At 32.4% G+C, this 26,491-nt stretch overlaps 2 protein-coding genes across 6 annotated transcripts; both read right to left on the reverse strand.

Moving 5' to 3' along the window:
• Positions 1-7,763: 7,763 nt before the first annotated feature.
• LOC109807826 (ubiquitin carboxyl-terminal hydrolase 26) lies at positions 7,764-19,288 on the reverse strand. Of its 3 annotated transcripts, XM_020370477.3 has the most exons (17): positions 19,113-19,287; positions 18,927-18,984; positions 18,364-18,471; positions 17,668-18,264; positions 16,342-16,597; positions 14,019-14,746; positions 13,757-13,865; positions 12,702-12,880; positions 12,086-12,370; positions 11,808-12,006; positions 11,427-11,498; positions 10,928-11,158; positions 10,100-10,363; positions 9,495-9,642; positions 9,291-9,376; positions 8,089-8,199; positions 7,764-7,997 (listed from the first exon to the last, which is right to left on the reverse strand). In XM_020370477.3, exons 3-16 carry the CDS (start codon positions 18,441-18,443, stop codon positions 8,185-8,187), a joined length of 3,249 nt encoding a protein of 1,082 aa, XP_020226066.1. In that variant the 5' UTR covers positions 18,444-18,471; positions 18,927-18,984; positions 19,113-19,287; the 3' UTR covers positions 7,764-7,997; positions 8,089-8,184. The 3 variants fall into 3 exon arrangements, with proteins under 3 accessions (XP_020226066.1, XP_082933709.1, XP_020226068.1); XM_083077583.1 differs by lacking the exon at positions 18,927-18,984 and having other exon boundaries at positions 19,113-19,288; XM_020370479.3 differs by lacking the exons at positions 7,764-7,997; positions 8,089-8,199 and having other exon boundaries at positions 8,911-9,376.
• Positions 19,289-21,567: 2,279 nt separating this feature from the next.
• Positions 21,568-25,852, reverse strand: LOC109808167 (uncharacterized protein At2g24330). 3 transcript variants are annotated; one of them, XM_020371042.3, is made up of 7 exons: positions 25,715-25,852; positions 25,419-25,583; positions 25,021-25,281; positions 24,105-24,249; positions 23,172-23,281; positions 22,313-22,727; positions 21,568-22,188 (listed from the first exon to the last, which is right to left on the reverse strand). In XM_020371042.3, the coding sequence occupies exons 3-7, from the start codon at positions 25,276-25,278 to the stop codon at positions 21,920-21,922; spliced, it is 1,197 nt and encodes a 398-aa protein (XP_020226631.1). In that variant the 5' UTR covers positions 25,279-25,281; positions 25,419-25,583; positions 25,715-25,852; the 3' UTR covers positions 21,568-21,919. The 3 variants fall into 3 exon arrangements, with proteins under 3 accessions (XP_020226631.1, XP_020226632.1, XP_020226630.1); XM_020371043.3 differs by having other exon boundaries at positions 25,021-25,326; positions 25,419-25,790; XM_020371041.3 differs by having other exon boundaries at positions 25,419-25,789.
• Between the last annotated feature and the right edge of the window lie 639 nt (positions 25,853-26,491).

Raw genomic sequence — 26,491 nt, forward strand, 5'->3', positions numbered from 1 at the left:
TAATATAAAAAAATAATCAACTTATCCAATAAAAACATAAAAAATCAATATTGATAATTACTATATTTTGCATATTAAAACTTGCCTCCAATAATTAATATGTCTTAAATATTTATTTTCTTCAATAACTTCTTTCTATATATATATATATTATTAAAAAAAATTATAAAAAAAATATATAAAAAGTAAAAGGAAGAAAATGAATATTATATAGTATTTATATATTTTGTCAAAAAAAATATCAAAATTTATATAATATTTATATATTAAATCATAACAAATATATCAAAATTAATGAAAAATTTTGATAAAAATATTTTAATCATTATTAAATTTCTGCAATAGTATAAAATAAATTGCTACTAAAAATCAATAAAATAAATAAATATATCAAAATTAATATATCCCAATAAAATATTTTTTTATTAAAATATTTTAATAATTAAAATTTATATATTAAAATATTTTTTGAATTTTTTAATAAAATTAAATATTATTCATATACTATATCATAACACATGTATCAAAATATTATTTTTTAACAAAATATTATTTTTTCAAAACTCCATTCAAATGTATCAAAACTAAAGGAAGAAAAAGAATATTATTTATATATCATGTCATAACAAATATATAAAAATATTATATTACTATATATAAATATTAAGCCAAAATTAACTTTTTTGTAATTTAATATATGTCAATTTGAAACAAATTGTTAATTTTGGTATTAATAACCCCAAAATTAACGGTTTTATGATTTAATATATGAGAAATTCAATGGTACTCACATTGTTTGAGAGGGTATCGGTACAGTTGTAATTATAATTTTATTTTATATTTTATATTTTTAATAATTTATTTAAATAATATTTATGATATTTTATTCTTTTAATTTTTAAATTATTTATTCATTTTATTTTTATTTTATGTATTATAATTTTATTTGTAATAATATTATTATATATTTAAATAGTTTAATTTTAATAATTTTTTAAATATATTTTTATCTTTTCACTTAAAATATTTGAATTTTTATATTTTAATTTGAATTTTTTTAAGTAATTTTATCTTTTTATCTTAAATTTTTTAATTTCTATATTATAATTTTAATAATTTTTATTTCTACTATTTATTAATTCTTTTCTTTTTTAATGTTTTATAACATCATTGAAATTTTATAATTTTAATTTCTATAATTTTATCTTACTTTTTATTTTATAAATATAATTTGAATTATTTATTTTATAATTAAATTACTTTTTTTTATAAATTTTTTTATAAATTTATATCATAAAAAAATGTATCGAAATTTTTTGATCTTTAAGGGTACCGTAGCAATTCCCTTAAGATATTTCATTTTTTTTACGGGAGAAATTAGAAAAAAAAAATAGAAAAGGAAAACAAAGTTATCATATACCAAACCAAAACTAAAACTTACGCAACCCCATGCATGCAAGATTACGTGGGTTTCAAAACATCTAAAACTAAGAGCTTCAATACGCTGTTAGGAGGCTATATCAGTGCAGGTTTCAATCTTTGATCTACTCTGATTAGCAAGTCTATTTGCCACCTTATTTGTATCTTTGTTGATAAGAGTGACGTTGGCACATCAATTCCTTCTCAAAAGAATACGAATCTTCTCCAACATATACCATTGTGTTTATGACGTTGGTTTCTTCCAACTTACCTGTTAGGAAGTGCTTCAGTGATCTCCAAGCAGTCAGATTCGTAGATAATATATTTCCAACCCTTATCCCAACATCTTGCAAGATCTTTTTTGATAGCAAGAAGCTCGACTAGAATATGGTCACCCCTTCAAACAGATTTAGTAAAGCCATATAACCATCTCCTAGTGTGGTCCCGAACAACCCCACCAATCCTCATGTTTTTTGGAGAATGAACAAAGCTCACATCAACATTTAACTTAATAAAACTAATTCATAAGGGAGTCCAAGAAGGTTTACTAGTTCCCAGCAGGTGAAAACTTTTGAGTAGGTAGGAAAGCTCCGCAATAGACGAGTGGATACTATGCATGACTCTATCAATCTTTCGTATATCATTCTCAACTTCAAATATGTTATTATTTCTCCATCTCCAGGCCCACCAAAGAACATATATGATCCTTGAGGAGTCTTTGGACTTTGGAGTTCACAATATTACCAAACCAAGTAAGAACGTTATTAGCCCATATGAAAGCCTCACCGTCAAAACCCATCCTTGTCCAGAGTTCTCTAGAGTATTGGAAGTCTCTTAAGGCATGTAAAATGGTTTCAATAGATCTAGAGCAGCGCTGGCAAGTAGAAAAGGTAGAAGGATGACACTCTTGTTTCTTGCTATTGGTAGGAAGAACACTGTGGACTGTGGAGTTAAAGCCAACAAAACAACTTGGTCTTTTATGGCACAACCGCACAAGGAACTTCCAAACTTTCTTCCAAATAAGATGATGATATTGGCTAGTATCTTCTTGTAGCCATCTATATGTTGAGGTTGACATGTAATCCCCCGAAGAGTTAATTATTCTTCCAAGCGAAAGTATTAACCCAAAGGCAGGGCTAGGAATAGTGGTATTCAAGATTATTTCCTTGATATTCAATAGGATAGGGGTGCTCAACATATTTAGATTCCATATGTTATTATGCCAAGCATATCGGAAACTAAAAGCTAAGTGTTTGAAATATGCACATAAGGGACCAAATCGCATATAGGGCCTAATCCAAGTCAATCCTCATAGAAGAGAAAAGAGCTTCCGCTCCCCAACTTGGGTTCAAACCCAGTTCCCAATGCTTGAACAACTTTCAAAATACTACGCCATGTGTAGGAAGGGTTATGCGACCTTTTGAGAGCAAGAATGGAGTAATCTCCTAGGTATTTGTGCTTTAGAAGGTTCACCCATGGAGTCTCAGGCTTATCAATAAATTTCTAAATAAGTTTTCCCAGTAAAGCTGTATTCGTAGAACAGGCTACACAAATACCCAATCCACCATTTATCTTAGGCTTAGTAATTTGATCCCACCAAATGAGACTCCACCCTGTAGAAACACCATCTCTAAACCAAATGAAACTACAGCAGAGCTGATTGAGCTTGTCACAAATGCACTGGGGAGCCAATATGTTTGCATAGAAAGCAAAGTATCCTTAGCCAAACAAACCCTTCCTACGAGATTAAGCAATGTCCCTTTCCATGCAGTTGTTCGACTATGAACTTTACTAACGACATAATCAAAGTCACTTGTAGTAGCCCTTCCAGTAATAATATTATGCCTTAAATATTTTCCCCATGGATGAAGCACTGCTAATACCAAGTTTATTAGCAAGGTTAACTCTTTGATCACTACTATTCCCTCCAGAACAAATGAATTTAAATTTTTGAAGATTCACTCTAAGACTCGACGGTGCATAAAACTCGATCATCATTCTCTTAACATCAACTTGACCCATCGTGGCTTCTTAGAAAAAGAGTAAATCATCTGCAAACATGAGGTGAGACAAGGGTGGACCACCTATAGAAAGCAACAAAGGATTCCAAACACCATCCTTCACTAGCTTGTTAATCTTTAATGTTAATCTCTCCAGGAAAAAAACAAAAATTTATGGGGAGAGTGGATCTCCTTGTCTTAAACCTCTTTGTGGTGCGAAGTCCTCTAAAGCTGAACCACTCTATAATATAGCTAATCTAGAACCTGTCACCCCCCACATTATCAGCTTAATAATAGGAATAGGAAACCCGAACAGGATCTCTGTGTGAGGCCCCCACCTCCGTTTTCCTTTTTCCCCAACCTTCATCACTTTCACTCACTCTCCACTCTCACTCTCTTTTCTTCACTCTCTTCTTCCTTCTCAATTCTCACTTGGCTCTTCATTCTCTCATTGCTTGGATTCAAGGTGCTGGTCAAGAGTAGTGTTTGGATTACTAGTTGAGCCGTACGGAGTTTCTCCTTCTTCTCCTTTTCTTCCTCGTTCAAGCTTGTCTCCTTCCCGAAAACTCGGATTCTCGCACCGAGGTAAGGGAAGCTAGAATTTTCTTGCCGGTTGTTTGTTTTAGTGAGTTAGAAACTCACATGATGGTTGATTTTTGCGGATTGATGGCTGAGATCGATGAAAATAGAGTTTTGGGGTTTTCGGGGGTTTGGGTGAAAAATTGGGGATTTTCATGATTTGAGGTTGCATGTTGAAAATGAGGCGTTTTTCTTAATGCTTGATGAAAATGTGAACTTTTGGTTGGTTTGCATGTTGGTTTTCTGGTTGTTTTTACAAGTCTTGAAGAAAATTTTGAAAGTTTGAGGGTTGTTGCTGAGCATCACGCTGGGCCCAGTTCTTCGCGCCAGGCGCGTGACTACCAGAGGGCTTCATTGGGCAAGCCTTCCGGGTGCAAGGGTGTGTGTGCCGGGCGAGCTTGAGAATGTGAGCCTTTGGATGGCCCACGCCGGGCGTGATGGGACCGTGTTGGGCGCGATATCAGGAAGTAACTTGGTATTTGAGGTTCTGGTGTGACGCCGGGCGTGACCCTGTCTCGCCAGGCATGGAGACTCCTTCGGAGTCTCTGCCAGAGGTGGCGCCAGACACAATTGATATTGCGCTGGGCGTGAGACCTTGGGGAAAGTCTCTGCTTACCTTGCGCCGAGCGCGGGTTTGCACGACGGGCGTGTGAGACCATTTGAGGTCTCTGCCTCCTAGCATGACGGGCGCAATAGGTATTGCGCCGGGCGCGTTTGAGCCCTGATGCTCTCTGGTTGTGCCACACCGGGCGCGACCATGAGTGCGCCAGGCGCGGATGATATGTTGTCTTATATGCTGATATATGTTGAATTTTGATGAAATTGCTGATAGATGTTGTTATATGCTGAGCTGAACTGTAAATGATGAATAGTATTGTGCTGTTAGATGATAATGCTGAATTATAATATTGCTGTGTTGTGAGCTATTTAAGCTGTGTTATTTATTATTTAGTTGTGTTGTATGCTGATGTATGCTGATTTGTTGTGTTGTGCTGCATGCTGATATGAGCTAGCTGAGCTGTTGTAGGCCGTAAGGCTGAGTTGTTGTAGGTCGTAAGGCTGAGCTGTTGTAGGCCGTAAGGCTGAACTGTTGTAGGAGATCTCCGAGCTGATATGCGTGACGATGCATTGTGTGTTTACTGCTGTTATTGCTGAATGATGTATGTTGTAATATACTATATGCTAATGTTGTTAAACTGGTTGATATGCTGTTAACTGTAGCTGATTATAATTCTTGTAATTATACGTATATATGTTGATGTTTTTCACTAGCTTACCCTTTGTTGTTTCCATGTGGTTTGGACTGCGATGATCATACGTTGTATGGGAGTAGAGCAGGGTTAGGTTGGTGTCGAGAGGCAGGTCTGCAGCTGGCAGATGGAGTTATTCTTTTGATGTTTTGTTGTTTTTGGCCACTAGTTTAGCTACTTTGGGCTGTATTTGTACATTGATATTTTCAGGCCCCAGATTAGACATTGTATATAATTTAATTGGATATATGTATGTCCTTTCTGTGTGGTGTTGTGGTGTTGATCTATGTGTGGCGGCCAGCCGAGTCGTTACACTCTGCCTCATGCAAAGACTTTCAAGTGACTCTATCATAAGCTTTCTCCATATCAACCTTAATGGCTATATACCTTTCTTTGATATTGACTTGTGAATACAATGAACCGCTTCCTAAGCCAGAATAACATTGTTAGTAGTACCCCTTCCAAGAATAAAACTACTCTGGAAGGGTCTAATAATATTTTAAAGAAAATGTCTTATTCTTGCAACAATAACCTTCATTATAATTTTAAAATCCACATTACAAATACTTATAGATCTAAAATCTTTCAATCTAGAGGGTTGATCTACCTTATGAATTAACACAATAAGGGTATCAAGGAGGTTTGAGTCTGCAAACCCACAGTTGAACACATTCTGAACTAGGTTGTAGAGATATCGACCCACATTTGTCAATATTATTTGTAAAAGAATGGTTGAAAACCATCTCGACCTAGAGCTTTCATGGATTTCATACCCATGACCATGCTATGGACCTCTTCCTTTGACACCGACAATATCAGTGCATTAGTTTCCTCATTTCTCAATTATGCAGTAACCTAAGCCTGAAAAGGAATATTATAAGGATTGTAATCCACAAAGAGAGATAGAAAGTACCTACAAGCCTTCTTCTTTAGAACCTTAAGGTTATAAGTTTCATCTTCTAAGAAGAGTCCATGAATCTTATTTCTTTTGCATCACACAAGGGTTTGGATGTGAAAGAATTTAGTATTCCTATCACCAAAATGAACCCAATTCTCATGTAATTTTTAATACCATAAAATTTCTTCTTGAAGCTAAATCTCTTCATGAATGTTGTTTCTCAAGCCAGATGAGACTATCAGTTTCTCTCTCTCCAAGAGTTAATTGTAACCCTTTCAACCTCACTAGAACTATCCATTTATGTTTAAATATATTATCGAAAATATTCTTATTGAAGATAAGAGAATCTTCCTTCACTCGATTCAAGCAAAGGGTCATGTTTGAAGACTTTTTATCCTAAGCTCTCTTAACAACCATATCATAGTCCTTATGAGTCACCCAATTTGCTTGAAAGTTGAAAGGTCTCTCATGAAGTGTGTTTGCAATCCCCCCCCCCCCCACCCCGTGCATATGATAGGATAATGATCTGAGTAAAAATAACATAGATTCTCCACAAAGACTTTCAAAAAAAGTAGTTATCTAAGACTTGTTCACAAGTGCTCTATCTAGTTCCTTACCAATCCTAAACTCTTATTATTTATTAACCACATGAGAAATACTCAAGGATTTATAAGGATTATCTTCACTGAAGCACCTATATTAGGAAGTTTGAAGAATCACAAAAAGAGAAAAGAATGCAAATTGTAAAAATTATATTCATTCTTTTCGTATATAAACCTTATACTTAATATAATTGTATCACATCTTAAAAATAAGTCAAATAACATAGTCTTTTCACTCAACTTTAACTTTGTATTTTTACTGAGTCTACAAATATTTAACTATAAAAAAATACTTAATTGTTTTGAGCTTGAAGAATCTTATTTATAAAAAAATATTTGGTTGTTTGAAGTCTAGAGAGGTTTTCTGTTAAAGAATAGTTTAATAATTGTTGGAAGAAATAAGTCAAAAAATACATGGGTTAAATTAAAAATGACTTGTGAAATAATACTTATATTTTGATAAAAAATAATAAAACTTAATTAAATTTGATCAAGAACCGGATGTAACATTAATGATTGAGATAAACTAATATAAAAATACTTTATATTCTTTTGGCTCACTCTTTCATGAAAAAGTAAATTTTTTATTAACACTATTCAATTTTCACTTTTAGTGTCTTTTTTTCTTTATAGTGCTACCAAGTGATTAAGTAGTTTATCTATGTTGGCTTTGATAATTACCTCAATATTTGGATTTGATTAGGTTTCATTTGATATCACCCGTTCCAAGCCGTAAGATACAAATATGCACTTCCAACTTCTTGGGAACGTTTGATACAATTTTATTTATTATTTTTTACTTTTCTGAATCTAATGTTAAAAATTTAGTTTCTAGGAAATTGTAAAGTGCATACATGCACTTCCAACTTCTAGAGGAATATTAAAAGTAGTTATAAATTATTAGTTAGGAATTAGTTAGTTCATCTAAACCACTGTATATAAGCCTATAAATGGCTTGACAACTTTACCGGTAACAATTTTACTTTTCTCACGAATGTTTAGCAACACCTGGGTATAATTACAATAATATGATTATGATAATGCAGGAAGAATTGGAAGAATTTTAAACTCTCTACTGTCGGCAAAACGTAAGCTAAAACACGCAACTAAAGTTTTTCTTAAGCTTATATCGCAAACAAGGGTCTTTGATTACTTCACATCATCTAAATTGGCTATGTGGTTGTGCAATGTCATTTCAAGCGCTGAGTCCGTTCCTGATCTTCTGCTACCATTGCAAGTGATCGTCTTACTGTTTGCAATATATTTAACGATGAAAGTTATGATTGTATGTGTGAATAAACACAATAAATAAAGGATATGCAAATTGATGGCTCACGTACTAGAAGGAGTAAAGGAGCAGTAGATGCTGGTTAGGATCGATGGTTCGGTGTCATCCCATAATTCTTCAAATCATATACGTTGAATTTATAAATGGTTCAATACCCCTGCAACTGCAAGAACAAAACACACATGATCATTCTATTCTGATACAAATAAATAAATTTACTCCTTCCCAATTTTTCTACTTGATCGTTGCTCATGTGCTTTATTTTATTTTGTGATGGATTAACCACTGTTTTATTTGTCACGTAGGTCTTAAAAAAATAATAACCAAACGTGTCTGGTTGTCAAAAAAACCAACTAATTTTTTTAGTTGTAATATATTGCATGCGTGAGTCCTCCAACCCCTTCCCACACATAAAGAATGTGTTCCGAGACTGATGCTCATTTATTTTATTTTTATCAAAATTACACAACTGTTTGTATTTTCATTTCAATCATATGAAACGAAAAGTGAAATAATTTAGTAAATTTTAATGACGTCTCATGAAATATTAACCATTTCTTTTCATACAATAAATTGAGAAAAGAGAAAGATAGCAAGACTAAACTGTGCAAGTCTATTGACCCAAATATGTACAAAGCACAATAAATAGTGAATAAGTATCTAGTGTCTACTATATACAACAAAAGAATATCTCAGAGAAGTCGTGTGTTTCCTATGCAAGAGTAAGAAGACTAACTAATTTATTATATACAACACGAGATTCTCTTTTAGTTGGCGTAAATTGTTTGAAAAAAAAGGATAGATATGATTCGGCCAACGGTTAAAAATAATAAATAATTCATGTTGAAAACTATGATGAAGGTAACCCCCAAAATAACCAGAAGGTAGACGGACTTCATAATAACTGATAAGTATTCATAATTCATAATAAATAAGTAAACTTAAAACAAATAATATTTTTTTTCTCACAATGTTTTTTCCCAAATTGTTTTTCTCATTCTAAACTTTAACTGAACTTTTAACAATATGCGTGTTCCTCGAGTTACTAGTAGAGAAATACATTCCAAAATTTGCCTTTATCTTGGCTTTGGAGGACAAAAAGTAGAGTTGACAGTTAAAACTTAAAAAGCACCAGGCACATGGATTTACATTTACCGAACTACTTCATTCAACTGATTTTTTTAGATATATATACACCAACAAAAAGATGCTACAGAGATATATCAGCTACTGAGAGTGCAGTTCTTAAACAACCTGGGATGAAACATTCGCTGTGAGAAGTGTTCCACGGAACCCTTCCTCAGTATGCTGCAGATCCATTTTATCATCGCAAAGCTCATCTGCAAAACATGAAGATAATTCATTTCTGACTGTGTATCCTATATTTCCATTTTCCACTTTAAGAGGATAAAAAACATTACTTGCACATTGCCACTATGGTTCTATCAAATAGCTTACCAGCAATATCTCGATTTTCATGGATCTCAGAGTCTCTCACTATAATCTGATCTCCAGCAAATATGTTCACATCCGCGAGGGTAGCACATTCATTCTCGCTATCAATTATCCTATCACCTTTATGTAGTATCTGGTTTTCCTTAACAACCTGGGAGGGCAACCATCACTGATAAGATTCATGATAAAAAAACTTAGACATCATGAAGCTGTGTCATCTTTTATACCAATTCATTGATTATCATTAATGCTGAAAATAACATCGGCTATATGATAAAAGTGAAAAAAACCACCTATCGTGTCATTTCATGTGTATACCCTATGAAGATAATGCCTATCTAATGATGCTTAATCCCTGAGGTATGATTAGTTCCTTCACATTGAAATAAGATGCTTACTCCATGGCTAAAACTCGATACTAACTCGTACTAAAACTTTAATTGCATGACTTGAGGTTTTGGCTACTTGGCCATAAGATTATAAGAGCCCAAGAATGTTTCTAATATGCTTCAATAACAAGAATGTATATAATATTATGCACCAGCCTAAGTGTCAGAAATTCCATAAACTGAACTAAAGCAAATGCATTCAACATACACTAGACATACCCCAAAGGATTCCCATATCATCATTTTCAGCTGATACAAAGATGTTGAAGCAGAAACTTTTAGACTAATTGAACTCCCATTTTTAGTCTTGCGGGAACGTTTGGAAACTCGCCGATCTGTTTCGATGAATCCTTTTGAAGCCTCCAATATTGATCTAGGTACCTCCTTACCACGAACAAGTATTACAAATATGTCCTCGTTGCAATAGTTAAGTTTCTGCATTAGCTCACAGCTCTCTCTTTCTCCAATGCAACTTTCACAAACCTGCACATTGAAAGGAAAAAAAAAATAGTGCAAACAAGAGGTCAAATATATTAACCACTAAAAGAAAGATAATTTTGCACAAGAATATCAGAATGAACTAGACACAAAAATGCAATGACACAAGTCGATTATAGAATTGTGAGAGAATGTGGCAGCAGGGTATATTATTCAGTCAGCTAAATATTACATTGATATATATATACACACACACACACCCTTCAAACTTCATTTACATTATTAACCAAGAATATTGTCAATCAAGTTAAATGCACAAATTGAGAATACCTTTTTTTCCACATTTGATGCATTTATTCAGCAACATTTAAAGAAACATTTTTTTCTCAAACAAGAGTTATTGTGACATCAATGAGATGATAGGAATTAGGATCTAAGAGGTAGCAGAGGGAAAACAGGAAATCCAAGAACACAGCTTTCAGAACTAAAGTGTAATATATGTATGAAAAACTGCAACCGTGAGATTTATTTTCTAAAAGACTAAAGTGCAAGAAATGGAGGATTAGGGCCAAACATAGCATAATCAACTAAGGCTGAGTTTTGGATTACCTCAGGACAAGTCTTAATTAAAATTTGTCCAGATCCATTTTCATTATTCATCTTATCCACAGTGCCCAGCTGATCCTTGCATATTAGCATCTCTTCACTGGATCCAGTCAAAACATTCTCTGAATCATTAACATTATCAATTGTTGCAGATATTCCTTTGGTCTCAATACCTCCCCATTCTTCACAGAAGCATTTCCAATCATTCTCAGTTACAATGGTTAAGCCACCTGCCTAGAATCCACATAATTGATGGAATGAAACATAGAAACAAGACAATACAGTTATAAGTAACAAAAAACTACACCAACTACAATGCGAAAATGGAGAAACAAAATGAAAGAGCAAATAGATGACAAGGACTCATAATTTACTTGGTTAAATATTTAAAGAGATTCAAAACATACTAAAATAAGTGATTTTAGTTTGTCTCAAATAAGAAAATAACATAAGATTTCATGACACAATTATAGAAAATAATCTGTTTTTTAAACAAACTTACAGAAGACTCCCTCTGGATTATAGCACCACGTCTGAAAACCAAATCAGGAGGTCTTTCAACAAGCTGCGAGTGCTGGTGCCCAAAAAAAAAAAAACTCATCATAACAATTTCCTAAGGATTAAATTAGAAAGAATGAAAAGGTTATCAATGTGCAGACCCAATCACTCCATCAGTTGAAGAGTAATCTCTGCTACTAAAGTCCCTATCACATGCTGGATAGGATACTTTTTAGCAATAAATCTTCTCCTCATAACAGTTGCACATAAACATTTTTCTCAAATTTAACCAAACCAGTCAAAATGACATTAAATAGAAACTAATTGCATACAGTGGAAAAAGATGCAAAATATGACAGAACATCAAGGTGAAGTAACAATGTACCTTTTCACACAGCAGTGAATCAATTACCCCATCTAAAGTTTCTGGTTTATCTGAATTCTTCAGGGTTGGAGTAATGTAATTTCTCCATTTTGAAACCCATGAAGAAGGCACCAGAAAATACTTGCAATGCAGAGAAAGTGGCATACTTTTAGCCTGGAATAATTTCTCATGATTCTGACGTTGCCTTTGTTTAACTAATCTGCAGCATAAAGACAGAAGTCATTTTAAAATTTGTCTACATAATCTCTACATTAATAGCAATGAATGAATGATAAAACCTCAAGGAGTCTTCCAAGCATGCTACTTGAGATAATTCATTACTGCATTGGGAACACTCTTCAGAATCTGAAGAAAAAGTTGGGCCACCTAAAGGATCATCAGGCTTTACAGAAACAGCATCTTCATGTAAGAAGAGCCAAAAGCTCTCAGGAATAAGCACCCGCTTAGCACCAGGAGCTTGCTCAGGCATCAATTGACCATGTGGACAACTAATGGCTGCTGTTGGTCCAGCATCAGCGTCTGATGGAGCATCAAGGACTTTTCTTTTCCACCACTGCTGCAACCTACAAAAGCATGTTTCTCAGCATGACATGATCCAAAATCATTGCTTTTAAACTATCTTAATAGTATAGTAAAGTAAAAAAAAACACCACCATGCCTTTTCCAACTAGGTGATGTCAGCTACATAGATCATATGATGCCACAATGTTTTGTTGCAAATAATGTTTATAGACAACTATTGAACTCTAATTTGCCTATAATATTTCTCTATGTTATAGAGAAGAAAACAATGGAGCTAATGAAAACAGGTGATAGAATTCAACCCCACTCCTTTCAATCCCTTTTTTGGTAGCAAGAATGACATGAGAGAGGAGAGAAATTTTGTTATCATACCATGGTCTGGATATGTAATACTTCCCTTCTAGACAGTTTCCATCTAAAATATCTCGCGCAAGTGACTTCATCGATTCTCTTCTATCTCGATAGGTGTCAGCTGACACCACTGTCATAGCCCCGTGAATCAGGCAATCCCAGCAGTTGTTATCATTAGACAATGCCGGCCCCCCACCATACTGAATTTCAGAAGTCAATAAAGGGAACATGTCATTGATATTATAAAAGCAAAATGATCAGTGCTGAAGTAGCAATAGGAACAAGAATTTGGGGGGAATATACTACTAATAAACCATAAAAAAGAAAATCATCATTGTCTAAATCTCTCAGCAGAGCATTCACTTCCTGTCAATTATATCAGAAGCTGCAATTCTTTCTCTTATATGGCGTCCTTCTCACATAAACCAGATACTTTGCAAACATGAGACTTTGTCAGAAAATTACTGTTCCATTAGCCCCCCATATGACTATAGACACTAGTTTTGTTACAGGCATCAACAGAAAGAAATGTGGTCATGATCAAGACAACCACTCCCTCGACTTCTTAAGTTCATTTAGAACACTAGATTTGTCTCCAATACATCTGATAAATCCTCTTTTCATCTCTCCTACAAGTAACGTCCAACACAATACCACAAAATAGATTGAAAGGGAGTTACTTGTTAAATTTATCCTACCCAAAGACATATTAACATTGGTAAGTGGTAACATTTCATCATTATTTATGACATAGTGGCAACAAAATAAAACTAATAACAATAAAAAAATTGCAATAAAGATAAGAACTCCCAATCAATTAATGGCCTGTTTGGTGACCATTAACCAAGATATGATAGGATAGTATAACTATCCTATTCTGACGAATCAGTTCTTTGGTATACTGATAAAATAAGATTCTCTTATCCTATTGTCCATCCTATATCATTGGTACAATTATTTCTTATCCTGCTTTCATACCCTATCTTATCCTATCATATGTTGATCACTAAATGACCCCACAAAGTAGACAATTAAAATCCAAATAAACAAGTAATAGCAGACTAGCAAAAAGTCACCTTGGAGAACAACGCATTCCACGCCTTAGTAGACAATCGCTTCATAGAGGTAACCTTTGAAACTGGGACTTTCCCATGCGAGCATTGGACTGGTGTGTTGTCAAGAGGACTGCGTATACATAGCAAAGTAAGCACTCTGTAAGATGCATTAATTAACCATACCATAATAATTGACAAAAAGGGATTTCAACCAATGATGAGTAAGAAAGAATTTAGCTACACACTACTAAAATATGCGTTCACTAGAAATTTAAGTACTAACGTTGGAATAATGTTGTCGGCCCACTGGCGAAGCCATTCACTAGAAATCCAATAAAATGGTTGCTCCAATGGTTGAACAGGAGCCTCAGCTAAAATAGATCGTACTTCCTGTCTCCTCTCGGTAATACGGCTCAATTCTAACTCTTTCCTGTTATTGTACTGCTGACAAGCATCATTATATGAGGTATTGAAATTTTGAATCTCATCATAAAGATGAGATGGAAGAGGAGCACCATTTTGCAAAGCAACACCCTCTGTTTCTTTATGGTCAACACCACAAATTCCTCCTCCACTTTCACCTACATTTTTTGCATGTTTAAGATGGTACATCAACATGTACGCATCACTAGACAAAAATGTCTCCACAAGCGAAGATTGTGAATGAGTGGCATTAAAACCATTTCCATTACTGACAGCTTTCATTGTTTCAGAACTATCAGAATGAATTGCATCAGTCTTGATGGATTTAGTAGAACTTGAAGAGCCTTCACCAAATGGATGGCAACCCAAATTAGTAACGTGCTCATCGTCAAATTCCCACCATTGCCCAGTGTTCACATCCTTGATGTGAGCAATGTAATGGCCACTATTAGCACCAGTTCCCTTGTGAATCAGTACAGCTGACAAGTCATATACCAAGTCGAACTGAGACAACTCAGACATTCTATACCGCATATCAAGTTCAGCGGGAAATGAAAAGGCGGAAGTAATTTTCTTCTTTGTTGTAGTCTGTCAACACAAGTAGATGAATATAGAAATGCACTATCAGAATAGAAATGAGTGGTAAAGAAAATCAAACTTTGCACCATCTATAGAGAACCACCCTTACAAAACCAGTTTTAAGAAAGAAAAATGGTAAATTATGTTCCCTTTCCTTGAGAGATGAAAATGCGCTATGCTTCATTTGGGCGTAAATGAATCTCTTGGCAATTGTGAGAAACTATGAATGACCCTCCCAATCGCATTTTTTTTTTCTCTCTATGCAACTCTAAATGTCTAAAACTTTATGAATACCTTGTCAGCTCAGATACTTAAGCTGACACCTCCATTCAGATGGACATCACACTAATGTCATTAATACTCTTTATTTAACTTATGGGAAAGTCAACTTAAAATATACAATAAATTATTAAAAAATAATGACTCCCCACAGAAGCTCGTTATCATAGAAAAAGCTTAGTAGATTTGAGAAGGTGAATATACTTTTCTTAAAAGATATAATTTCATATTATTTTAAAAAAAATTATAAAGACACCAAGTTCTTCCATTATAAAATAATGCCTGTTAATATTCTTTTTTTAGGCTTATTCATAAGAAAAAGGTGAATATAAAAGAATATATATATGTGCTCAATATTTTAGACATTAGCCAAGTCAAAGTGTATATGTCAAAGTCGTGTTTCATGGATTTAGAACACCCTCCATGCATTGTAACTTCACCTAAAATCTTCATCTCATGTTATAAAGTCACCAAGTTGTTAGTAAGGGTGTGATTTAAGCATCTCTCTACGAATGGGAGTGTAATTTACCCCAAAAAAATATAACTATATAGATATGATAGATTCACACTATCTACAATAACAAACCATTAAACTTATCAAGAACCATAAGAGTTTTGCAAATTAAATCAAACATTATATAATTATACGTCAAAACCATTCAAGAATTTACCCATTTTTTTTCACAAAAACTAAATTTAATCAGAGAAGAGTGAAATGCACAAGAGAAAAGGATAAGATATCTTACTAGAAGAAACCAATAAAAAAAAGCATATTAAGAACAACAAAAACAAATCAAGGTACTTGCATCAGTCCTTCTCTTAAAGCATAGAGAATAAGATGTTTGGTTTAATGATGAGACACGCATTGGATAGATTTTTTTATTTAATTTAATTGATCCAAGTCTTCTTCACAATGAGCACAAAGTATTTTAGTAAAATGAGTTTTCTGTATACTGATGCACTTCGTTAGATAGGAACTCTAGTTTTCTAAAAGGAAAGAAATTGTATATTAATTACATAGGGATAAAATCATCAACATTTTAATGTGATCTTCCCTTACAAGGCTGATGAAAACATGCAAAGTGAAAGATTATTTTTCATTGCAGCTAATTTTTTTGTATGGTATTTATATTTTTGGTAAAATCTGCATCATTCTTAGCTTGAAACTTGTTCCTATTTTTATCAAATCAGTGTCTTCTTATATGCATAAAAACTGCAATAAAACAAAGGGAAAAAAGTAAAGAATGAAAAATGCATGCTACGTTGACAATGCTCACAATAATAATCAAAAAGATAGAAATTACTTATACAGTCTATCACAATACCTTTGGAAGGAAGACATAACGCTTAAGCTGAAAATTAAGTACTTTGGGTAATGTACATAGCTTGATGCTACGTGTAGCATCAACTCTTGTTTTACATGACTCACAAAAATATTGATTGTCACCATTAAGCTCTTCAACAGTGAGATATTCATCGAGGCTTTCATCTAAACTTTTCAATCCCTTGACATTCAACTCCAATTCATAGAAATCTTCCATTTTGGAAGAAGCTTCAGAGTCTCTTCCACATCGTGAGCACCTGCATAATAAGTCATTAAATTATAAGAAATATGTAAGAGTCACAGTCTATGAAGCATTAATACTCTAATTTGCTATGTGTATCTATATCTAATACATATCCAATACGATAATCTTGGATACTTCACCATAACCTATTTGTGAAATATTCAAGCCTATACAGATAGTTAACAAATTCTAATATAGCTAAATATGAGACAGAAGCATATATAATATAAAACCATAAAAGCATTGTTTGTTAATAGAAAAATGAAATTTGTTCTCTTTCTGGATGATCGTAGGGAAGGAATGAGATTAATACTATTCCTAATTGTAGGCAATAGGAAGGATTTATAATGACAAATGTTTTATAGTTTTTATTTTGTTTATAGTAATGTCCAAAAAGTATGTTCTTGATTTGGATATGCTGAATTGTGATTGCATATTTATTATTGTTTGTGGAATTTTATACATATTTAAATATGTACCTTACAAGCATCATATCCTATATATATATTAAAATAAGCATATAGCCTTATTAGATTCATATCATATTAGATACATGTGCAGCAAAGGTCATAGTCATATAACTTATAAACATGGCCTCAATTGGTCAATCATACATTTAACATGAAGGTATATGAAGACAATTTTAAGATCATATATACATAAATTATGGGAGTTACTTCTGAGATCTGATCAGTTATGAAAAAAATTAAGTCTCGTGAAGTATATTACAACAACAAACAGTACTCAGAACTTAAGTATGTAACATTCATGTTAATGCAATATAATCATAGACAAAACTAAAAATACTCTCCCAGACAAAACAAACTCAGATACACATGTGGAAAGATTCAACAACACTCACCAGACAATCACATTACATGTTAACAACATTTGCAGCATTTATGATTGCTTTTCAGGTTTTCATTTTTAATGCTTCTGGTGGAAGGATTGAGAGGGGTCAAAATTAAAAGAGAAAATTATAGATTGGTTGTTGAGCAAATATATAACAGGCTAAAAAACTAGAATATTATAAGGAAAATCTTTTTGTTATTAAATAAGTTGCTCAGCTTCAATGATTCATACGTCGTCACATGAGACACACTTCCCCGGAAAAGATCTTGAACTATTGTTCTTGTCTTGAGAACTTTGGAATGGCTCAGACAACGCTCAAGCAAAGAGAGAAGCAATGTCAGAAATTCATGGCTATCCTGCTGAACTCCATTATCTAATTCCAGTGTTTTTACAAATGGAGAAGAATCTATGAAAGCCATTTTGCTAATATGCAACTGCACAAAAAGTCGAGCCAGCTGATCTAGCACAGGCTGTTGTTGTAGAACATCTCGTTCTACAGAAAATATGCCTTCTCGGAAAGATTCATTCATGTACAAGCACTGGAGAATGCTGTTAGCATAGCATGTTGCACCAAGATTTGTGAGACCTGCAGGAGAATTAGCAGATGCACGAAGATCCTTGGTTGGGTCATGGCCAAGAGTTTCAACAAAATCTGACATCTTTTGCCATAAGCCAGACTTTCGGGCTCCATTTGGAGGTGGAACTAATGCACAGAAGCAATTTGGATTATCTTTGGTATTGACTCGACAGCCTGAACAAACTGGCTTCCAAATCATATATAGTTGATTCATGTCATCCTCAGTTATTGTACCTGTATTGTAAATTTTCCTATACAAAAGGCATAAAAACAATTTACAATGCTAAAAAAATTAGGATTAACAAATTTCATTTCATTTCACAAACTAAAAGCTGAACATCCGTTGGTACCTCCATATTTCACCAGTGCCAGTGCCATCATCCCCTTGCCTCTGTCTTTTATTTTTACTTCTTGTTGTTGGTCTACTCATTCTATAATTTAAGTACTGCAACCTAGCCCTGAGAAACCAAAATAGCGTAATAACAACTTTTTTAGGACATAACTGACAAATATCCATTCAACAATTCCATATCCTTCCAAAATTTCTTTAAAAAAAGAAGAAAAGCAGCATATCAAATTTATATCAAATGCATCACTTGCGAACAAGTATACTAGCAATGTATCTCAAACAATGCTTCAGAAATTTTCCATCGAAGTAGTGGTTCTTTCTATTCGGACACATTACAACGCCTTTTGGCGATCATTACACAGTAGAAAATGCACACAAAAAAATTTGACAAAACAAGAGGAAAGCAAGTAGAACCCTAGAATTTTCTACCGAATTCGATAAACGAATAGACGAAGCAAGGAGGAATGAGAAACATTCCAGAGATTGATCAGAATCAAAAATAATTAACCGAAAATTTCTTAAACGAATGGCAGTAAGGGAGAAAAATTGTTGTTGTAATGTTACCTGAGAGGAGAAAAACGAAGCTGCTAGTAACTGCAAGATCAAAGGAACACTTCCGATTCTGGAGAAAGGGGGAAAATAAGAGGAAGAAGATTTTTTGTTTTTATTTTTATTTTTATTTTTTATTTTAATATTTACTTTCATTGAAAATTACTGAATGTAAATAATAAAATAAAATTACAGAATTACCTAAGAGGTTGCAGAGCAGGAAGGGGTGAGAAAGAGAGAGAGTGATGAGAGAGAGAGGGATGAGATTGAAAATTGAAAGGGGACAGAGTTTTGTTGGGTTTGGATGGAGAATGTCATGTCAGAACTAAGAAGGGGGAGAATGGATGGGTCAAGTTTGAGTCAGAGGACTCAGCTCCTGTGCCAGAGGTTACCCCTACATATCACCTTTTTCCCTTTTACATTATCATCATATTTATCATTTTTCTTAAAACTCAACAAATTAATTAATAAGATAAATAAATAAGTTATACACAAATAATATAAAATATTTAATTAAAAGTTATTATATATGATATTTTTTTAAAAAAATATCATTATTTAAAAATATTTATTTAGAATTTTTTTATCAATTAATTATATAAAAAGTTTATATTGATCATTAAATTCAAATGAATAAATATTTTATTAAAATATTTTATATGTGCAAATTAAATATTTATTAAATATAATAGAAAATTATGAAAAATTATATAAATAAATAAATATTATATTGAAATATATAAATTATATTATGTTAAAAATATTATAAAATTATTATAAATTTTAATATATTCAATTATTTAAAAAAAACTTGTATAAATATGACTCGTATTATATTTTATGACTAAAAATTAATCTACATTCATAAATCATATTTTTACTGGTTAAATATTATTTTAATATAAATAAAAATATTAAATTATTTATATAAATATTTGTTTCAAATAAAATTATTTTGATTATATATATATATATATATTTTTGTGTATGTGTGTGCATAATTTAAATAAATATTAATAATAAAAATTATTACATATTATATTTTTATTTATTAGTTTTCTTTAAAAATTATGTTTTTTTATAAAGAAAAATGAAGTGATTAACATAAAATATAAAATTAAAATTAAAAAAAGTTATAAATTACAACAAAATTTTAATGATAAATAAAAATAAAAATATTTATATAATAATATTATTTAAAAAATGTGTAATTTTTTAATGATTTCAAGTTGGTTTAGTATTCATATAATATTAATATTTATATGGTAATATTATTTAAAACGTCTGCAACTTTTTTCTATGATTTCAAGTACTAATATTTAACACTAATGTTTAGTCTCCATATAATACTAATATTTTAATCTATGTTTTACATATTGTAAATGTTTATTATATATAATTAATTTTTAAAATTATATTTGATTAATTTATTTATATTAAAATACATTGTAAATTAAATATATTTTATTTTAATTTTTAACTTCAAATTAATTTAATATTTTCAAATTGCAAATTTTTACCATAATTTTAACTCATGTTTCTCATTTTAATTTGTTTTGGATATATATATATATATATATATATATATATATATATATATATATATATATATATCACCTGTCTTTACTGTTTATTGTTTAATGTAAGAGAAGAAAAATGACATTTTTTAAAAAACATGTATTTAAAACCCAATTTAAAATATATTTCATTTCAATTTTTTAAAAGTTAATTTATTTTTTTACAATTTATCTTAATTTAAGTTTTTTCAGTAATCTAGATTGAAATAATTTTTTTAACAGTACTATTTAAAGTGGAATGAATTTAATTTATTAGAAAAAATTGTGCGGAAATATATGTCTCCTTACACAATTAATCGACCACTAAAATTGAACAGGCCAGAGAGATATCATTACGTAATAAATAAGTAAGTTCAAATGCTCAGCTCAATACTCCATTGTACTTGCAGCTTTTTTGTAAGTGATGCACGTGACTTGAAGCAGCGGTCCCGGTCCCAATGAGTCAGTATCTACATTAATAACTTATGCATGTTTTCGATGATGAAAGAAATAGAAAAAATAAATAAATAATAAATAAAAATAAAATTATTTAATAAGAGAGATGTATGAAAAGTAGAAATTTTTAAGAAATTGTTTAATTTTAAAAATATAAACAAAAAAATAATTTTTTTAATTATAATAAAAAATTATATATTATAATCAATTATATTATTTAACATAATCTATAATGTATAATAAAATAATCAATTATATATATATATAATATGGTAGAGAATATATTATATACATACATAATTAGTTATGTTACTCAAAATTATGACACAGGTTCTTTACTCTTTCCTTCTCATCTTCTCTATTTCATCTCTCCCAAACAACCTTAAATATAACTCCTTCACTCCTCCCTTTCTTTTACATCAAATACTCAAGAAATCAATAAAATGATGATGGAACAAATGAATAGTGCTCTCCAGACGTTCAAGTACAATAATAGATGCTTTAATAAATAATTCTCGTATATACAGCATTCATACAAAATATCAGAACATTACATGACATTGGACTAAGGAGTTCCAATCAGCTACCTCAGTGACTTAGTTAATCCTAGAATGAAATCGTGGTCTATGAGTTCAAGGCTTGGATGGTCGAATGCATCAAATTTAAACCCATTAAACAAAATGGATACAAGACCAGTATTCAAAATTTCTTTCAGGTACAAGTACAATCCAAGTTTTAAAACTAGAACACTGTCACAATATAATGCCACAGAAAAAGAAAGAAAAAAAGAAGCCAAAATTGCTTTAACTCACAAACAATACGTGTAATCTATGTATCACAAATCACAAGAAGTATCAAAGTATTTCAGCACTCTTCTGCAGCCAACCAAGGAAACCAATTGTAAAGTTCCTCCCCGTATATATAGTCAGTTCATGCCCAGAACAAGGGGCAAGACAGTCATCCCAAAAGTTGAATCATCAAAAAATGGCTGTCCTTTTAATCAACTTTCTCGTCCAAACTTGCCCTTTCAGATACCTCCTCTATCTCAGAACTAGCAATACTTCTGGGACTACTGCTTGTGATTATGCTCTCGGCTGTAAAAGCCCGAGCATTTTTAACTGCATCAGTCTCACCATTGTCTGCTTTTGGAGTACCCGTGGTTGGAGAAATAAGACCAGGGATATCCAATTGCTTGGGTTTGTTCAGGGCCTGACAATGAGGACAGTAGTACGTGATAAATGGGAAATCCTCCTTCCGAGCTAGACCTGAAACAAAATAAATAGATAAAAATACACATTTTCTGACCATTGTATTCATCTATTATTAGTATGGTCTAATACAAAAATGCAAAAGGACATGAACATAAAAGATGAAATCTAGCCCCCTTACCATTATGCATATAGCAGTTACCGCATATGAGAGCATATGACTGTGTTGGATCCTCACCCACAAGTAAAGCTGCAATTCGTGCAATCCATCCTCCATCTTGTGTGGATGAACTTTGAGGTTGGTGATGTTCAACAACAACCGGCTGATTGTGGTCAAAAGTCTGAGTTTGATCCATTCCCCCTGAACCAGAATTTGGTGTGGCTGTCCCTGGAGTAGTGGATGAGGATCTATATTGAACTTGTTTTCGATTTCGAAGTCCAGTGGACTGCACAAGTTCAACATCATTGCTCTTCCCTACTGGAGCACCAGGATTGGATTCATCTCCCATGTACACTTTCAAACCAGAATCTGCGCCCATCTTAGATGCTAAAACAGATGCAGCTGCTGCTTTGGCAGCTGGGTCTGGATCATATCTCTGAGTAGATCACAAGCATAACACACAATAATATTAAAGCAGTTGCAAATGGATACCATCAAGATCTTCTCTTCAGTAATGCACTTTAAAGCATATGTCTGGGCATAGCCTCTTAAATCAATGAAATAAATGAACCTTGATTACAGCATTCACGTGATTTTATTCACATGTTCACTCTATTGATTCTTTAAAAAAAATAGAAGCACTGGATTTTGAATGTCATGGATAAAAAATTTATAAGTAACTGAGAATTAGGAGCCATGTCATCAAACTTGAAAGGATTCTGAAAATTTAAATAATCCACTGTCTTTCAGCGTAATATTTCAATGTTAATGAACCCCAGCAAACTACAACCCTGAAATTATTTTGTCAACTCCAAACAGAATGAAATGAAAGAAAGCTGATATTGAAAACCATGTAACAAGCCTTGCTTCAAACAATCACCTGAATGAGCTGTTGAGTAGTGTAATAATTTGTCTTTTCTTTGAGCTCATCAATTTTTTCTTGCCTTTCAGCTCGAAGCCTTTCAAGAATGTTCTGGTCCCTGCGATCACCTATAAAACCCCACATTATAAATTAAAAATTCAAAAGGTGAGGGAATTTTGTTTTTGCTTGCCATATAAATTATAAAACTCCAAGCACTAGTTTGCCTGTCCAAAAACTGCATCGTTAAATTGGAATGCTAAAATCATTAGAATTGTGAGTAATAGCTTTTATAACTAAGTATTGATTTGATGGTGAGAAACTACTTATTACTTACAAGTATCAAATGCTTCTCCTTCATGCATCTTTCTCTTCACATAAGTTTCATTAGAGCCGATTGAACATGATTACATGAAATTTAGGAACTTCTAATGAATTTTAAAACCTACTGGCTATTGTCATAAAGCATTGATATCAGCATTTGCAGGCTAAAGTGGAGCTGGGTATGACAACATGAAGAAAATCAGACACTCTTTCATAAAAAGCATTCACCTAGGAAAGTACTAAAACTTCGACTGGCTCTACCAATTCTTGAAGGCATTGCTGACAGAAGTTGATCAACAATTATTTGCTTAAAACTCACTTTTGAAACTTTCCCATCCTAACTTCTAGGAAAAGAATTATAACGACAAATAAATTCAAAGTTCTTTTCAATAGTAAGCTGTATCATAAATCAGACCTCCTGACGAAGTCAAATTTGATAATTACAATGTAAGAGTTAAGATTCCATCAACATAGATGACAACTGCAGATTATGCAACACTTGGTACTCTAAATCATGGTAGAACACACAACATACATCCAAAACTTCAATTGTCAAATAGAAATAAAAATGTACACCAACACTAGCCCCTGCAAGATGCACATGTTAATTGTAAAACTTAAGTCACTTACGCATCCTTGTGAAGCTGATAAATGCTGTATAGACAGCAGATGCTAGTACAGGCAAAACAAACATTGGCAAAACCCTGATTGCCCTCGTTTTCCAATCCATATCCATTGTTCTTGTTGTCATAATAGCATATATTACCGCAACAACCTGAAAATTGGAGCTATTTTAAGCAAAATCCATTTGTTATTTTAATTACCATATAAAAAAAGGAGTAACCGGGTAGCACCACAAGAGCAACTTATTTAGAAATAGAGATTAGAGAAACCAAGTAACCACGTAGGTGGCTAGTCAATAAAAATGAATGAACAATGCGATTAACTATTTGCTCCGCATCTCTGCAAAAGTGTCATTAAGTAGCTCTGATGGTTCTAAACTCTAATTCTCCCGGAAAAAAAAAAAATAAATCTCACAGTAATATAATAACAATTTTCTGGTAGGAGTTAAAAATTTTATGTTAAGTTATTCACTTGGCCCCTATAGTTGTCCCCATTTTAAGTTTTAGTCTCTATAAGTTTCCTTCCCTACACAGTTTTTTTATAGTGGTTTATCCCTGCCAGAGTTTTTGTTGCAATTTTATACCGCTAGACATTCTTCTCAAACATTGGCATCAAGGACCAAAACTTAAACTTCTATGCATGTACAGGGACCAAAACTTACAGTTTTCATATATAAAGACAAACACTTAAAAATATAGACAACTACAAGAACCAAGTGAATAGGTTAACCAAAATTTCAATTCCTTTTAACATTCATTCACATTGGCAAAGGAGAATAACCGAAACTTCTGTCATATTTAAAGGACAAAATAAGATAAACTGAAACAAACACCAATCTCACAACGAAAAGCAGAAAAGCATGCATTATTATTGATTAACAATAAATGTTAAATGAAAAACGCATAATCAAGCATTAACACACCTCAAATATGACAGAAAACACAATAAGATGCCGCGAAATTCTCCTCCAGGACCGGGATCTCCTGTTCATCCTGGTCATAACTAGAGCCTCCTCTTTAGAAATGTATTGCAGTCTCTTCTCAAAATCATCGCCGTGTAACCTAAATATCCCGTTCCAAAGTCGCGAAAAGAAACCCTTACGCTTCTTCTTCCCATTATTCCCGGCGTCACTACTCGTCTCTCTTTTCTCACCTTCCCCAACCTCCTTGTCATCCGCCATCTCCTACAAAAATCCCACGATTCAAATTCGCCGCAACAATTTCAGTCACTAACAATACATAACATTCGAAGAATTAATTTTCTTCCGATGGTCGAACAATTAATGAATCAACGAAGGAAGAAACTATTGGAGAAACATACCTGCTTCTGTGGTTGATCTTACGTCGATCCTTTGGATCTCGCAACCGCGTGTTCTCTTTTTCTGCTTTCCACACGCTACGTGAACGCGGAGCACAAAGGTTGAACGGAATGAATGCTTGGATTGGATTCCACTCAATCAACGTATCGAAATTTTGACCTCCGAAGCTATTGGAATTGGAAAACGAAAAGCATGTGAGGGGTAAGGTTTCTAAATTGGTACCGATGAAACCCACGGTGCCTTAATCATTGGGGTAACGTGAAAATGGTGTTATCGGAAAGGAAAGGAAAAGAAATACCGTAGTTCTACGAGTATAAATTTTACAATGTTGTTGTTGCTCCGACCCACGACGGAAACTTAGATTCTATGTTTAACTTGTAATGAAAATTCAATAATTATAAATCTTTCTGTTACATTACATCTTCTACTCGTTTTCCTCATTCTTTTATATTAAGTACGTTTTATATTTATAAAGTAGTATTTTTTTATGAGTATATTTATAAATTATTTTTAATAATCTTTGTTTATTAATAAAAATTATAAAACTCACCTTATATATTAAATACGAAAACAAATTTTGCATAGTATGTTTTTAGCAAATTTCTCTTAATTTTTTTTAATACCTTTCTTTAACGAAAAAGTTTTTATATTTTTTTTAACCTTGTGTATATTTCAATTTTTATATATCATATATAATATAAGTAAGTTTTTTATAAATATAAAATAAATTTTATATATTTAAAAATAATTATTCATATAAATTTAATTTAATATAATTTATGTAGCGACCTGTCATCACCATTACATTCAATAGAATTTCTACCATTAATTCTATAATATACAACATAACACTACAACCATACATGAAAGTTATAATATTCTAAGCAAACATGTATCTCATCCAAATTATGTCACACAAAATATCAACAATGCATATAAACACACACCTCGACACCCATCATATGCAAACACATCAATCAATGCATCATCATGCATTGACCTACGGAGATCTCCTAACAACATGAGCAGTCTAAGTGATTTACACCTTAGTAAATCAATCTAATCATTTTCACGT

The sequence above is a fragment of the Cajanus cajan genome, chromosome 6 (assembly GCF_000230855.2).
Source record: "Cajanus cajan strain Asha chromosome 6, NIPB_CcT2T_4, whole genome shotgun sequence".
Lineage (NCBI taxonomy): Eukaryota > Viridiplantae > Streptophyta > Magnoliopsida > Fabales > Fabaceae > Cajanus > Cajanus cajan.